At 35.4% G+C, this 15000-nt stretch overlaps 1 protein-coding gene and 1 long non-coding RNA gene across 11 annotated transcripts in view; one reads left to right on the top strand and one right to left on the bottom strand.

Annotated features, from left to right (window-relative positions):
- LOC144970444 (arf-GAP with Rho-GAP domain, ANK repeat and PH domain-containing protein 1-like) overlaps window positions 1–15000 on the bottom strand; it is a 152015-nt gene that overhangs the window by 87747 nt on the left and 49268 nt on the right. For 9 of the 10 annotated variants that reach the window (XM_078910096.1, XM_078910090.1, XM_078910092.1 and 6 more), the window contains one exon: window positions 7978–8102. In XM_078910096.1, the coding sequence (XP_078766222.1) occupies window positions 7978–8102 (125 nt within the window). Of the gene's footprint in view, window positions 1–7977; window positions 8103–11767; window positions 12204–15000 lie in introns of those variants that run through there. The other variant, XM_078910098.1, reaches the window with a different exon arrangement.
- Window positions 3528–15000, top strand: part of LOC144970445 (uncharacterized) — a 22709-nt gene continuing 11236 nt past the window's right edge. Inside the window, exons 1-2 of the long non-coding RNA XR_013644958.1 lie at window positions 3528–3589; window positions 14347–14461. This is a non-coding gene — a long non-coding RNA (uncharacterized LOC144970445). The remainder of the gene's footprint in view (window positions 3590–14346; window positions 14462–15000) is intronic.

Consider the following 15000-nt stretch of genomic DNA (forward strand, 5'->3'; position numbering starts at 1 on the left):
TTAAATTCATTCTGAACAGAGAATGTTTAACAACACCTATTAAAAGGTCCACCCCCGTAGGAAGGTGACACCATTGACACGTCCACCCTATAGCTGATGACTATTAAAAAGGACGATCAACTCGTCAAAAAGTCTCAAACCTGTCAATTCAAAAGAAGTCTCAGGGTTGAAACGTTTTGTCATGTTGTTGGTCAATTTAACTGATTGGCATTTGAAGTAAAAACTATTCTGGCCTATTTTAAATAAGGGCTTGTTACAGTCACAGCCATCTGTAATATAAAAGGAACGAAATTGACGCCACTCAGCTCTTTGTTATTGTTTTTAGACAGCCATTCTGGTAATTAGCTCTCACTAAATTATATCAATCAGACTATAAACGTTCCAGGTTACACATCGTTTTGGTATTGGTACGTTTTATCCGATTGGCGGATGTTGTGAGTATTGAACCCAAACGCATAGCATCAATAGATGGTCGTGTCAGTGATACAACAATACGGCAATATGTATTTATTGTTCATCAAACACTTTACTTGCATTGCATTCGCCAATTAAAATCGAAAATTCTTCACAAGCGTTCAGGAACCACAACAAATGTTTAAGTTTAAGGGAACCAAACACCAATTAATGATCAAGATACTGTTTACCGATTCACTTAACACTTCACATTTCACACCTACCCTGTAGAAATCAAATCTCTATACAGTCCACTAAACAGCTACGTACGACAGAGTGTACACTGTACATTGTAACACAATAGACAGAAGGTAGGGATAATGCCAACTACTCCTTAAAGACTTAAGCCCCCCCCCACCCCCCCCCCCCCCCCCCCCCCAGCCCCCTTTTCTTTTCACCTCTCTAACCGGAGACGTTTTGTGTGCAATTGGACCGAGACCAACGTTTCAAAAGGCTGACTACAAGGCAAATGAAAGACTAGCTTCTTATTCCCATCCCCCTTTAGGATGGATGGATGATGGATGGATGGGATAGACAGTATGATATAGATGATAGAGAAGTAGATAGATAGATGATAGATAGATAGATAGATAGATAGATAGAAGTAGAATAGAAGATAGAAGAAGATAGAAGAAGAGAGAGAGAGAGATGAGAGAGAGAGAAGAGAGAGAAGAGAGAGAGAGAGAGAGAGAGAGAGAAGAGAGAGAGAGAGAGAGAGAGAGAGAGAGAGAGAGAGAGCGGGAGGAGGGGGGGGGGGGGGCGCCGAGATAATAATGAATTCTCTTTTCCTGATATTATTTTCGTCTAAGCAAGGGAGATAACCCAATTAAAAAACACTCGGGTCTTCTTGCTTTCTTTCATCCTCCCTTCTCCTTCTCCTATCATTCTGCACTGATCTTTTCTTCCGTAACTCCTCCTGTTCTTCCATAATTCGACTTAGAGTTAGTTGTCTACTGCACTGGTATAAAATGGGACCATCCGCGTCCGAATAAACTTGGAAGAAAACTTCCGAGTTTTTAAAGACGACAAAATCAGAATTAGGCAAATTAGTCGATAAAGAAGCAAACCTCTCTCACTCTCTCTCTCTCTATTATTATTATTATTATTATTATTATTATTATTATTATTATTATTATTATTATTATTATTATTATTATTATTATTACTATTATGAGTATTATTACCATCATCATCATCATTACTATTATTATTATCATCATCATCATCATCATCATTATTATTATTATTATTATTATTATTATTATTATTATTATTATTATTATTATTATTATTATTATTATTATTATTATTATTATCATTATTATGTCCATCATCATCATCATCATCATCACCATCATCATCATCATCATCATTAATTGAATAATAGGCATCACAATATATTACCTTTGTGACACGATTAATTGGTCACAAATGCTCTAAGCACAAATATCAGGACTCTCCCATCAACAGACAACTTCAAACACTAATGTTATTGTCGTGTGGGTACGACTTGCCTAATTAATAACACAGTTATTTCCCTTTTCATGCAATTCATCACCAAAATAAAACTCCGCCTCCCAAAAAAAAGTTTGTAGTTCTGTCAGGTTTAACTCCTGGTTTTAAAAGATGTTATCGTCATCATCATCATTATCACTATCGTTATTTTGAAAAGGTGGGGGTTATTTGTAGTTTATTGTTGTGTTTTTTTTTTTTGTTTTTGTTTTTTTTTCCCCTTCTTTCTTTTGGTCAGATTAAGCCGTTACTCTCAAACCTGAAACTTCGAAAAGTCCCAGATTTGAGAGGTTTTTGTTGTTGTTGTTGCCAAGATGAGGGTCATTTAAATCGATCGATATTTGAAGGACGAGTTTTCTGGCCAAATTCTAAAATAAGGGTTTTTCCAGAGTACAGCAGTATGGGTAGTACTATTCAAACCACCTACCATTCCTAATACTAAATAATTGAGGCTCGGACAGATCGGTGATGGACGGTCGGTCTGGTCTGGCCTACCCACTGAGCTATCGTAACGTGGAATCTTATCCATCTCGTCTAAGGCCAAAGGGAAAGCGATATCAGTTACGTCTATTAAACTATCGGTTAGGGGGGGGGGGGGCGCACGGAGTAAGGGGGGGGGGGGGCGTTAAAGGTTGGACAAAAAGGGAATAGAATATTATACCACATTATAAAACAAAACAAAACGAAGTACATGTATTTGACACGGAACGGAACCATTCTTTAGCTTTGGAAGCGTCGTTTTTGCACTCCCGTCCTTATCATATCCGTCATTGCCAACAATAGCATGAACGTCATTCGCACTCGGGTTGAGTAGGATAATTATTGATGTACTGTCACCCATTCGGCCACTCAGAACGCTAAACGTCGCTTGATTTTATCACATGACGATTCATCGTACCATCGCTGAACCACTGACAACGATCTTTTTTTCCTTGCAAAAACATCCGACAAGGCGATGGCTACAAACTACAAACAAAATAAATAAGCCCAAATCAGGACTACAACGCAAAGGCCGTTAGATATCAAAACCAGCGCAAATTATAGACCCTGTCCAGAAAGATAGTCTATCAATCTTCTTGACCACCAACGTTTGTACTATGACATGACCCATTCCTGTCCATTTACACACATCACACCATAACAAACACTTATTTAATCCTTTAAGACGAAATTCGATTTTGCCAATTGTGATATTTTATTTACCTAATCAAACCAATTTCAAATGTATATAAGTACACCATTACTTTACACTCTTCATTTGCTATACAGTATCATTCACTAGAGCCCATGGGTAAGCCCCTAGATGAAACAAATTGTCGTCGTGAGAGTGCGATCAGATGAACAATTCTGGCAAGAACGATTCTTCACTTTTTAAATGCTCTTTTAAATCAGGGCACCTATATCTACAGTACCCACCAACATCAACTATTGTTACTATATGTAGAACACAATAAAACATGTCACTACATAATAATACTTATCACCGCCCAATTAATAACAAACGTACCGGAACAAGAATAAGGACGAAAAAACACCAATATCGAACTCAATTGAAAAGTACAATACAGGTCCAATGTCGACCGAGGAGATGGAAACCCAATGAAACGATCGTATCGACAAAAATGTGAGTGTCCCAACTTATATATTCTATTCCATGTTATTACAGGTGGAAATGCCTGTATAAAGGTTCATATTCTATTTTATAAGCTGACAAAAATTCAGTGTCGCTGTTAAGGAGTTAAAACAACCGCATGTGAAGCATCAATTAGATTACACCGGACCCCATTATGTGTCCCAGTACATAATATTATTATGATAAACACACAAGAAACATTACGATTACGATATTATTCAGTATTTTCCACTAGCGCTTGTTAAGCTCCGACTTCATACAATTTGCTGGTCATTATAGTTTTATCACATTCTTCTAAACTTGTAATCGATTATGCGCCATTCATTGTACGCTGTACTTACAAGACACATTGTTTCATTACACTTCAAATATCGATCGATTGCAATAACAATGACCCTAGGGTTGTCAATTAAATAGCCTCAAACTAGAGACGTTGACCAATTTAAAATTATGCTCGAAGAAAAAAAAAATAATCATGAGATATTTTTTTTACATTGTCTTTTATTCCGTCAATTTCACGTATTATCGAAAGTGACAAGTTTCACATACTATCAATACTTTCAATGCATTAAAAACATTTATGTTCCCCGTTGTGTTAAATTGTAAAAGATGTCTGTATGCATTGCGAAGTAATGAGGATCATATTAATAAGATCCTTTACATTTCTATTAATGTTCATTATATTAATTTATTCGAGCAATGTAAACCAAGAAAGATCTTCCATTTTGTAGACAATAACGATTTATTACTACTACTATATTATCAGCAAAAAAATAAGTATCGACATAGTGTATAGTAATGAAGGATTTTACGTGTTATCGTCAGGGTTGCCAGTTTGGCATTTTAAATGCCAGATTCCAAAAATCTGGCATTTTTGAAAACCGTTTGGCATTAGAAAAATCATTTGGCATTTGGCATTTTCATTTGGCATTTTCTTTTCTTGTATATTATACTTCAAATGACACCTTTACTCTGCACTTGAACCAGATTCAACAAAAAACATCATAAGAAACACGAAACAGTAAGTTTTCGTAATTGTCAATAATTATTTAACTGTTTACGTATTTACCTTTCATGTTAATGTATTTCTTTTTCATTCTTAAGATCCAACCGTGGTGTAGTGGTTTAGCACTCCACTTAGTAGTCAGTAGGTAAAAAATTACCCCAACAGGAAATTTAGTATAATTCAAAAAAAAAAAAAAAAAAAAAAAAAAAAAAAAAAAAAAAAGGAAAACACGCAAGCAACCAGGATATGAAGTAAATTGTCTATCAAAAGTGAGTAGTTTTATTAGTGGGGGTGGAGTCAACAGACTTTGGCATTTTTTTGAGTGTTTTGGCATTTTTTGAGTCTTCCCCTGGCATTTTGTTGAAAAATAATCTGGCAACCCTGGTTATCGTTTGTGTTGAAATCATGATTTATCCCAAAAACCATTAGTTATTCCTAGTGTTTTTTTTTGTAAACTACAAACAAACTATATAATACAATATCAATATTTCATATATCATCAAAGTAATCAAATGTCATTTACGATGGTGTGTGAAATCAACGACAATTTATAGAGACCCACTGTAAAGATCTGTCGGTACATTAAGTGGATATCGAGATATAAATAGCCTAAAGATGGAATGAATATTATGAAATTTAGTTAATGTTTTTGTTTATTTTTGTTTTAATTTTTGTTTCTTTTTTGTTTAAAAAAATTAAATTATATTCATTTATCTATTTTTTGTTTGTTTTGGGCTTTTGTTGTTTGTTTGGTTGTATTTTTGGGGGGTTATTTCGAGTTTGTTTTTTTTTTAATTAACGTATGCGGTCTAGATACTGGAATATAAATTAATACTTCCCATTTTAGTTTTCTAACATACGGGCTCTCTCTCTCTCTCTCTCTCTCTCTCTCTCTCTCTCTCTCTCTCTCTCTCTCTCTCTCTCTCTCTCTCTCTCTCTAAAGCTGCAAGGATAGCTAAAATGTCATGTAATATGCATGTTGATTACAGCCTGGCCATTAATATGACATTATTTATAATGAGTAATTAGTGATGAGTTACGGCATTAACACTCCAGGACCCATTACAAACTACTGTGACATGAAATACTGTCGCGAATAGTCAAATACGCTCTGTCACAACAATTATTTATTTATTTATTTATTTATTCATTTATTTATTTATTCGTATCTTTGTTCATTTACTTCTTATTTATCTATTCCTTTCTTTCTTTCTCTATTTATAAATTTATTTATTTATTCCTCTATCTTTTTTTCTTTCCATATTCCTTTATTTATTCTTTTTTTCTTTCTATATTTTTCTTTTTTTTTTTCATTCATTCATTTTAAACAATATTTTTTATTTATTTTGGCCAATAATATATAAGTCATAATAATATATATCTATATAGTGTGATGACCAACAACTTCTCAAAATGTCTTAAGGCCAATTTTTAAAGAATAACAGCCAAAATTGTCCGTTATGTAAATTTAAGATTATTTTTGAAAATAGAGTAAACAAATTAATTAGGCCGTGGGGGCAATAGTGATAAGAGAGAGAGAGAGAGAGAGAGAGAGAGAGAGAGAGAGAGAGAGAGAGAGAGAGAGAGATCGATAGACTAGAAAGAGAGAGAGAGAGAGAGAGAGAGAGAAAGAGAGAGAGAGAGAGAGAGAGAAAGAGAGAGAGAGAGAGAGAGAAAGAGAGAGAAAGGGAGAGAGAGAGAGAGAGAGAAAGAGAGAGAGAGAGAGATCGATAGACATAGAAAGAGAGAGAGAGAGAGAGAGAGAGAGAGAGAGAGAAAGGGAGAGAGAGAGAGAGAGAGAGAGAGAGAGAGAGAGAGAGAGAGAGAGAGAGAGAGAGAGAGAGAGAGAGTATAACATAATTTTTTGAATACATGACCAGAGGTGTAAAAGTAGTCTAACTGTAAACTCATGCCTAACACCTTTTAGAACACAAAAAAAAGACCTAATCAATGAGAAGGTAGAAGTAGAAAAGCATATTATCAGACTTTAAAACCAGGGATGGTGGCATACCGTACCCTTCGTAAACTCATAGCCTGATACTGACCTAAAAAACACACGTCAAAATACAAGGCCAGACCAACCGAAAGAAAGCAAATCGTGAGTTGTATTCAATAGTTTAAAAAATGGGATAAGTTGTTTCCTTGAGCAATACTAACGACAACTCACTAAGTGCTGTTCAAATCTAAAAAAAAAAAAAAATGACGACTAATGTAAGTCCTTGTGGGTCTTTAATTTATGCGAGATTATTTTTTTTCTGAGACCCTCCCATCGATGTTCATCTATATATGATTGGGTAGCTGGGACTGTTAGATGTACCCGAAAGTTCTTTGCGATCAACGAGCGCCTTGTCAAACGGATGGCAAGAAATCCTGCTGTTCTTTAAAGCCACAGGAACCTAGGTTGTGCTGAAGAAGGGTTTGTAAAGGAACTGTTAAAAATTCTTTTCGTTTCAATAGTTTCTTTCGGTTTTTTTGTTTTTTTAAATCGCCAGTCACTGGCTAATAGTACAAGAGTGTTGGTGTAAAAGGACGCATAATGGGCGACTCAAACTAAGTTATTTGAAGCACGTTGAACATGGTGAATCTATCTGCGCTAAATAATATGAATATTTATAAATGTATCGAAATTGACGTCACTAAGGTCTTTGTTATTGTTTTTTTGCCATCCACTTTTATGAGCAATTCTCACTAAACTGTATAAAAGTTCATGGTTACACAAAGTTTTGTGCATGTGTGATGGTCAGTTAGACTTCCGGAAGGCAATGTTGTGAGATTCTTAGCCAAGCGCATACTATCTATATTATTTACATAAAACGGTGTAAAGTTTATACGTATATAATCGGTCCGTCATGATGACTATTGACAAAAGGAGTAACCTTGCATAACGACAATTAATTGGACATTTACCATACGTCATGCAAATTATATGGAGATCGCGGTTGTCACCGACTCACCCAACCCAATGAACGATAATAATAATAATAATAATATAATGTAGACATAAAACTTGAGCTTGAGCTTTAAACTTGAGCTTTTTATATAGAGCAACATCCACTAAACGTGCTCAAAGCGCTTTACAAGGGGTCCCTGGCCAACAGCAACACTTAACATGTAGAACGAGACATGACGCCTGAGGCGATATTACAATTTTTTTCCGACAGAGACAACGACCAGGTACTCATTTTACACCTGAGTACGGTGAGAGAATGTGGGTAAAGAGCTATTTCCAAGGACTCATTTATGCGCCGAGCGAGGCTCGAACCCAGAACCTTCCGATCCGAAAGCGAGAATCACACCACTAAACCACATTTTAAAAAAACTAAACATTTCAAATAGGGTTGAGGATGGGGATTTCTAAGCTGTATGTACTTACCGCCAACTGCCCACTGTCAAGTACGGTCAATCCAGCGACGGGCTGTCCACCTGATGTCCATCTCGGACGCTCTGTGGACATAGCTTGAGGACCGTCCCCTACCTCACTGTCACTGCTGCTGAGCTCTAGAATGATGGGACAAATAAACGAAGAAATGAAATGAACAGATGAGTGGAGAAATGAGAATGAGAGAATACAATTTATTTCAATGGTTGGTTGCGACGTATACATATATACAGGTCTGACATCCGAACCCACGTATGGGCCTAGTTTAACATTGTTGTAATAATGGACAATATTTTGCGTCTTTTTTATTTTTATAATTTTTATTTTTGGAGATTTTCATTACAACAATGATTTCATAAGGAATTTGGTTATCAGACCTGCAAATAAGTGCATGTCAGTTTGTTGCAATAGGCCATTTGAAGGCCTGACGACGTAAATTGTTATCTTATGGGCTCATTGTTGTAATGGAATTTTTTTTTAATTGAGCTTTTATATAGCGTAATATCCACTAAACGTGCTCAAAGCGCTTTACAACAATGTTAAATCAAGCCTAAAACTGCGCTCGGTTATCAGACCTGGAAATTTTTGCAGGTCGGTTGATTGCTTTTGGAGATTAGTAGCAGGACACTAGTGACATCTTAAGATCCAGATAATATCACCTACGTTTACAAGCGTGCAAATAATAAAAATAATTATAATAACAATAATAATAATAATAATAATAATAATAATAATAATAATAATAATAATAATAATAATAATAATAATAATAAATAATAAGAAGAAGAAGAAGAAGAAGAAGAAGAAGAAGAAGAAGAAGAAGAAGAAGAAGAAGAAGAAGAAGAACGACTACAAAATGGTGGAGGCTGACAAAGTTTATTTATCGGCGAGTATCATAGCCATAGTTGATGCCACGAGGAAAACATTTGGAAGTTCGGAGTATGTATTCGTACTCCTCGAAAACATGGCGAGAGGCGAGGTACAAAGAATAAAAATGAAAAGCGAGGGCGGGGTCGTATCACCTTTAACAGGCCTGGCATTTAATGCCATTAACTCTCTTCATGTTTTTGTTTTGCTTTTAGTTGCATTCGGGTTGTTGTTGGTTTTGTTTGTTTGTCTGTTATTTTTTTTTGGGGGGGGGGGGGGGGGGGGGGGGGGGGGATTGTTTTCTTGGATTTTTTGTTGTTGTTTTGCTACTTTTTGAATATTTTTTTTTTATCGGGTTCGGATAAGTAAACTGCAGTTGGTTCGGATAAGTACAGATGTTTTATGACGCTTTCTGCTATTATAACTGCTTCACAACATCGACGGTGTAGATATAATAATTTTTCCAAATGACACGGATACATTCTCGTGTGACCTTGACCTGATGACGTGACCGCAATTTCATTTCATTAAGTATAATAAATATTATATACCCAACATAAAATATGATAATACAATGTACAATGGAGTCTACACAAGCAAAACACATTGATTTTGGTCCGAAAACGTTTGTTTTTATAATTTAAAATGTGACCAACCTTTTCAGAACGGTATAATGTCGGGATTGTTTAGATGCGTAAATTGATGTTTTTGTTTTTAAGGGTTTTACGGCGCTTGCAACACATTAAGGTTATATCAGCGCCAGTAAAAAGAAAGAAAATGGGATAGTAAAAAGTTCTAGAATTACAATTAAAGCACTCGAGAAAAGGTAAGGCAAAGGGGAATTGGTTCAAATAGGAAACGTAGATTCCAAGAGCACACTCTCAAAGTACTTAGTTTGAGATCACCTAAAAGTCTCATCCAGACACAAGCACAGGTCCCTACTAAGAGGAATACACTCAAATGTTTACAAATCATATATAATATGTAAACAAAACACAATACAGTGCAAAACAGAGATGATTTACATGGAAAAAAATATAATCTCCCCAAATATCTATACATTTGACTGTTTCCTCTTCAGCAAGGGCATCCGGCCAAGGCCAGGGCACAACCAAGTAATCTCATTCCAAGACAAAGACAGAAAGCAAGTTGAAAAACAGATATAGGGGGATAGAGGACACAGTGAGTACCTCCCTGCCCACTATGGGAGGTCAGGAACCCCAAATTGAATTTACTGTTTAAAATGTATATTTTAAAAAAAGATCTGAGAATTGGATTAAGTTATTACGATTTACTAAGAGGAATGAATATCGACAGTCAGTGTGGATCAAACCCCTGAAGTCTCAATTTCCACGATTAGCGGATCAAAACTGTCATCAGTCGTCTGATTTGCCCATGGTGCGCAAAGCTCGTATGAAGACTTCAGAGTTTTGATCCATCGATTGTGAAAATCAAGACTTCAGAGATTTGATCCACTGATTGTGAAAATCGGGACTTTAGAGTTTTGATCTATCGATTGTGAAAATCGAGACTTCAGAGATTTGATCCACCGATTGTGAAAATCGGGACTTTAGAGTTTGATCATCGATTGTGAAAATCGAGACTTCAGAGATTTGATCCACCGATTGTGAAAATCGGGACTTTAGAGTTTTGATCCATCGATTGTGAAAATCAAGACTTCAGAGATTTGATCCACCGATTGTGAAAATCGGGACTTTATAGAGTTTTGATCTATCGATTGTGAAAATCGAGACTTCAGAGATTTGATCCACCGATTGTGAAAATCGGGACTTTAGAGTTTTGATCTATCGATTGTGAAAATGAAGACGTCAGAGATTTGATCCATCGATTGTGAAAATCGGGACTTTAGAGTTTTGATCTATCGATTGTGAAAATCAAGACTTCAGAGATTTGATCCACCGATTGTGAAAATCGGGACTTTAGAGTTTTGATCTATCGATTGTGAAAATCGAGACTTCAGAGATTTGATCCGCTGACTATCGATACAATTATATTTAACTGATAATTTTTTTTTTTTAAAAAAGAAAGAAAAATATTGTATTTCTGGTATTTCTAACTTTAAAACTGCTTTTATGAATTCCGTTTAATTTGACTCCATACCATTAAGATATATAGAAATTGGATGTGTATCGACGTGTACTTATTTGCAGGTCTGATAACCCAAATTGTTATGGTCTCATTGTTGGAATGGAAAGACTCTCAAAGCAAAGCAAAATATTGTCCTTTATAACAGGTGTTGAAACGACCCCATATTAAGTGCGTCCGGTTATCAGACCTGTAAATATGTTCACGTTGACGCGTATAGATCGATTTAACTTTGTTCAGAGTCTCAAACAAGAGATTCATATAAAGCGTTTGGAGTTATGATACATTGACACTGTTTATTTTATAGTTTTATGGGTTTTTTTTTTGTTTGTTTTTGTTTGTTTTGTTTTGGTTTTATTGGTTAGTTGTTGTTGTTGATAATGTTGTTGCTGTTGTTGGTGGTGCTGTTGCTTTGTTTTACTACTTTCTCACTTATTTATGACCGATCAAAATAATAATAATGATAATGAAATTTACTTGTATTGCGCCCAATCCTCCATACGATAAAGCTCTAGGCGCATAACAATTGCATCAATCCATTCAAATCTCTATCTCTCTCTCTCTCTCTCTCTCTCTCTCTCTCTCTCTCTCTCTCTCGATCGATCTCTCTCTCTCTCTCTCTCTCTCTCTCTCTCTCTCTCTCTCTCTCTCTCATACAAATACACACAGATGCCATAAATCCTTAAGTTTTAAAGCTATTAACGTTTCACTAGTGTCTATATAAAGTGTATCAAATTATCAATTCTTGTTTTGCCAAACACAGCTGCTGATATTGATCCGAACCACATGCGATCAAGAGTACCCAAATTACCTGATGATATTGACGACGATGATAATGACGATAACGATGAAAAACGTGAACATTTGTCACCGTCATCACCAGCAGCAGCAAAGATAGATAATGGCGATGAAGATGGTGATAATATCGTTGAGGTCAATCGTGTGACAGAACGTAGCCTGCAAACGTGCTCTGAATTCCTATCAGAGTAAGAACTGTAATCCCCTCTGACTCGAAACATTGTCCAATTTAGAATATATCTTGCACGTCCGACAGAATATTCACAACTAGAAAGTTAAGAAACAATCTAAAGAAACAGCCAGTTGCTTTATATTGACAAACCTCTTTTTTCTTTCTTTTTTATTTTTTTTTACATTGGCCGGAAATTTTATATTTCAGACATTAAAAACCCATGAATTGAGACCACAATTAACTTGTCAAATATTTTTTTTATACCTGAAACCTGGGCTTACCATATCAAATTCATGATATCAAGACATCATCGATAAAGAACTAAATATAAACAATGAATTATTGATACCATGCATAGGTAAAATAATCATAACATCCGCCAGCTTGATATAACGTACGAACACTCAAAACTATGTGTAACCTTGAACGTTTATAGTCCGTTTAATATCATTTAGTGAGAACAAGTCATTAAACTGGCTGTCTAAAAACAATATAAAAAACTGAGTGACGTCACACTCACACCATTGCCATCCGGCAGTATAACGGACCAACACACAAAACTACGTGTAACCTTGAACGTTTATAATACAATTAAGTGAAAATTACTCATAAACATGGATGGCAAAAAAAAAAAAACAATAACAAAGACCTGAGTGACGTCAACTTCGTTCTATCTATAATAAATAAATAAACACACACATACATACATACATACATACATACATACATACATACATACATACATACATACATACATACATACATACATACATACATACATATATACATACAAAGCACGAGAATATAAAAGCTGATAAAATCCAGTACGTTAGTAGTACGTGTGCTGAACACAACTGGAAATAAGACTATTTATCACATCTTTAAAATGACACAACATAAGGATACAAACTCACAACCACACAATCGGAGTGGCTCTAAGTGTTGTTTATGACATGCACAATATTATGACAAACGCCACCGGACACTGCAGAATCAGGATCGCTCCCAATGTTAAGAAAATTGGTTCCTTCTGTCTGACATATTAGTCACGTCAGGGAAAATGAAAGTATTATCTGGAGGGTTATTTCTGTTGTTGTTGTTGTTGTTTGTTTTGTTTTTGTTTTTGGTATTCATGTGGAAGAGTGGAAGAAGAAGAAGAAGAAGAAGAAGAAGAAGAAGAAGAAGAAGAAGAAGGAGGCTGGAAAAAAACACAGTGACGAGGTTTTTCCAAGAAACGAATCTGCAATAATATGATACTGTGCATACACGATTATCACTACGCGAACAAGGGAGTAGCCTGTTCACAGATCGTGATCTGAATCTGTGGACTACGGTATCTCGCGTTCTAATATCCGGCCAAACCGAAACCTATTTACTGCATATTCATGTCCAGATCGAAAACAAAACTAAGTCTTGTCACTCACTCATTCATTCATTCATTCATTTCACTTTTCATTCATTAATCCCCCCCCCCCTCCCCTTTCTTTCTGTATCACTTTCTTCCATTTTGTTTGTTTACTTATTTATTTATTCATTTACTTATATATCCATTTATATACGTATTTATTCATTTGCTTATTTATTTATTAATTTACTTATTTATTTACGTATTTATTTATACATTTACTTATTTATCTATTCATTGACTTATTCATTTACCTATTTATTTGTCCTTTCATTTATTTATTAATTTCACTCATTATTCATCAATTATCAAATTACCAACGTCTCAAACTATCAATTTGGCAATAGATAGTATGCGCTTGGCTAAGAAGCTCACAACATTGCCATCCGGAAGTATAACGGACTTACACACAAAACTCTGGGTAACCATGAATTTTATAGTCTGGATAATACAGTTAAGTGAGAATTACTTATTAACGCGATGGCAAAAAACGATAACAAAGACCCGAGTGACGTCAACTCCGAACTATCTATATGATACAAGATTATTACGCGAACAGAAAACTTGCCAGTTGGATGGACAATCTTGAGTTCTAATATATCCAGCCTAACCTAAACCAATTTACGTATTCATAATCATGTATGTGTTAAAGAAGTGGGGGCGAAGTTCGTTTTTTTTCCTTGGGCAAGATTATTAACCCCCAATTTGCTCACTTTGGACAACATGGGTGATTCCTGTTGACATCAGACACCTTGTTTGATGAATTATTTATATTCCTTCATGGAATGACTAGGCGACGATATCTTATGATGCCGTGGCGGGAGGGCATAATTATTTTTTTTTAAAAAGAAAATACTTACCTGCTTATTCCTATAATTATTTATTTATCCATTGAAATGTTGTCATTTAATAATTTAATAATTTATTGATTTATGTATTGGTCACTTCATATATTTTGGTGTGACAGTAAAACAATTCCCCTTTATCTACACATATTTTTTCCCACTTCATGTAGACTTTTAATTCTCAACATCGCTTTGTCTTGGTACAAGATGAGACACCATTCTGTTGGGCCACCAACTTAACCAGAAACCACTGTACTGGGCAATCCCGGGGAAAACACGATTAAAGTGAGTAAATAAGGATCTCGCTGTGTGTTGGTTGGGAAGAGGAAAAGGGAGGGGAAAGGGGGGGGGGGGGGGTTGTGACAAGAAATAGGAATTAGGGGAAAAAAAAGATGATGGGGGCGTTGTAAAAATGGCGGCACATATTACATGCTTTATTCTTATAAAACATCTTTTTTTTTTCTTCTAATTTTCAAAATTGGCCAGATTTTTAAAAAAAATTTAAGTATTAAGGAATTTAAATAACTTAATTAACAACACGTCGACAACAACAAAAATCTTAAACCTGAAACTCCCTACTCTCTAAATTTTTTAGCAATTTGAATAAATAATATTTTTCTGGCCAAAATGAAGGGGGGGGGGGGGGGGGGGGGGTGAGAGAGTTGATTTATCAGAAAACGCCAGCTCTCCTCTAACCTTTACAATCGACCATAGGCCAACTTCAACTACACAATGGGGAAAGAAAATAAATTATTTAAACAAAAGGCACAGCTAACACCTTACACGTCTGGTAAATATGCAATACTCTTAACCCTTTCCTTACC

This window comes from Berghia stephanieae, chromosome 4 (genome assembly GCF_034508935.2).
Source record: "Berghia stephanieae isolate SIO BIC M18660-M18661 chromosome 4, UCSD_Bste_1.3, whole genome shotgun sequence".
In the NCBI taxonomy this organism is placed as follows: Eukaryota; Metazoa; Mollusca; class Gastropoda; order Nudibranchia; family Aeolidiidae; genus Berghia; species Berghia stephanieae.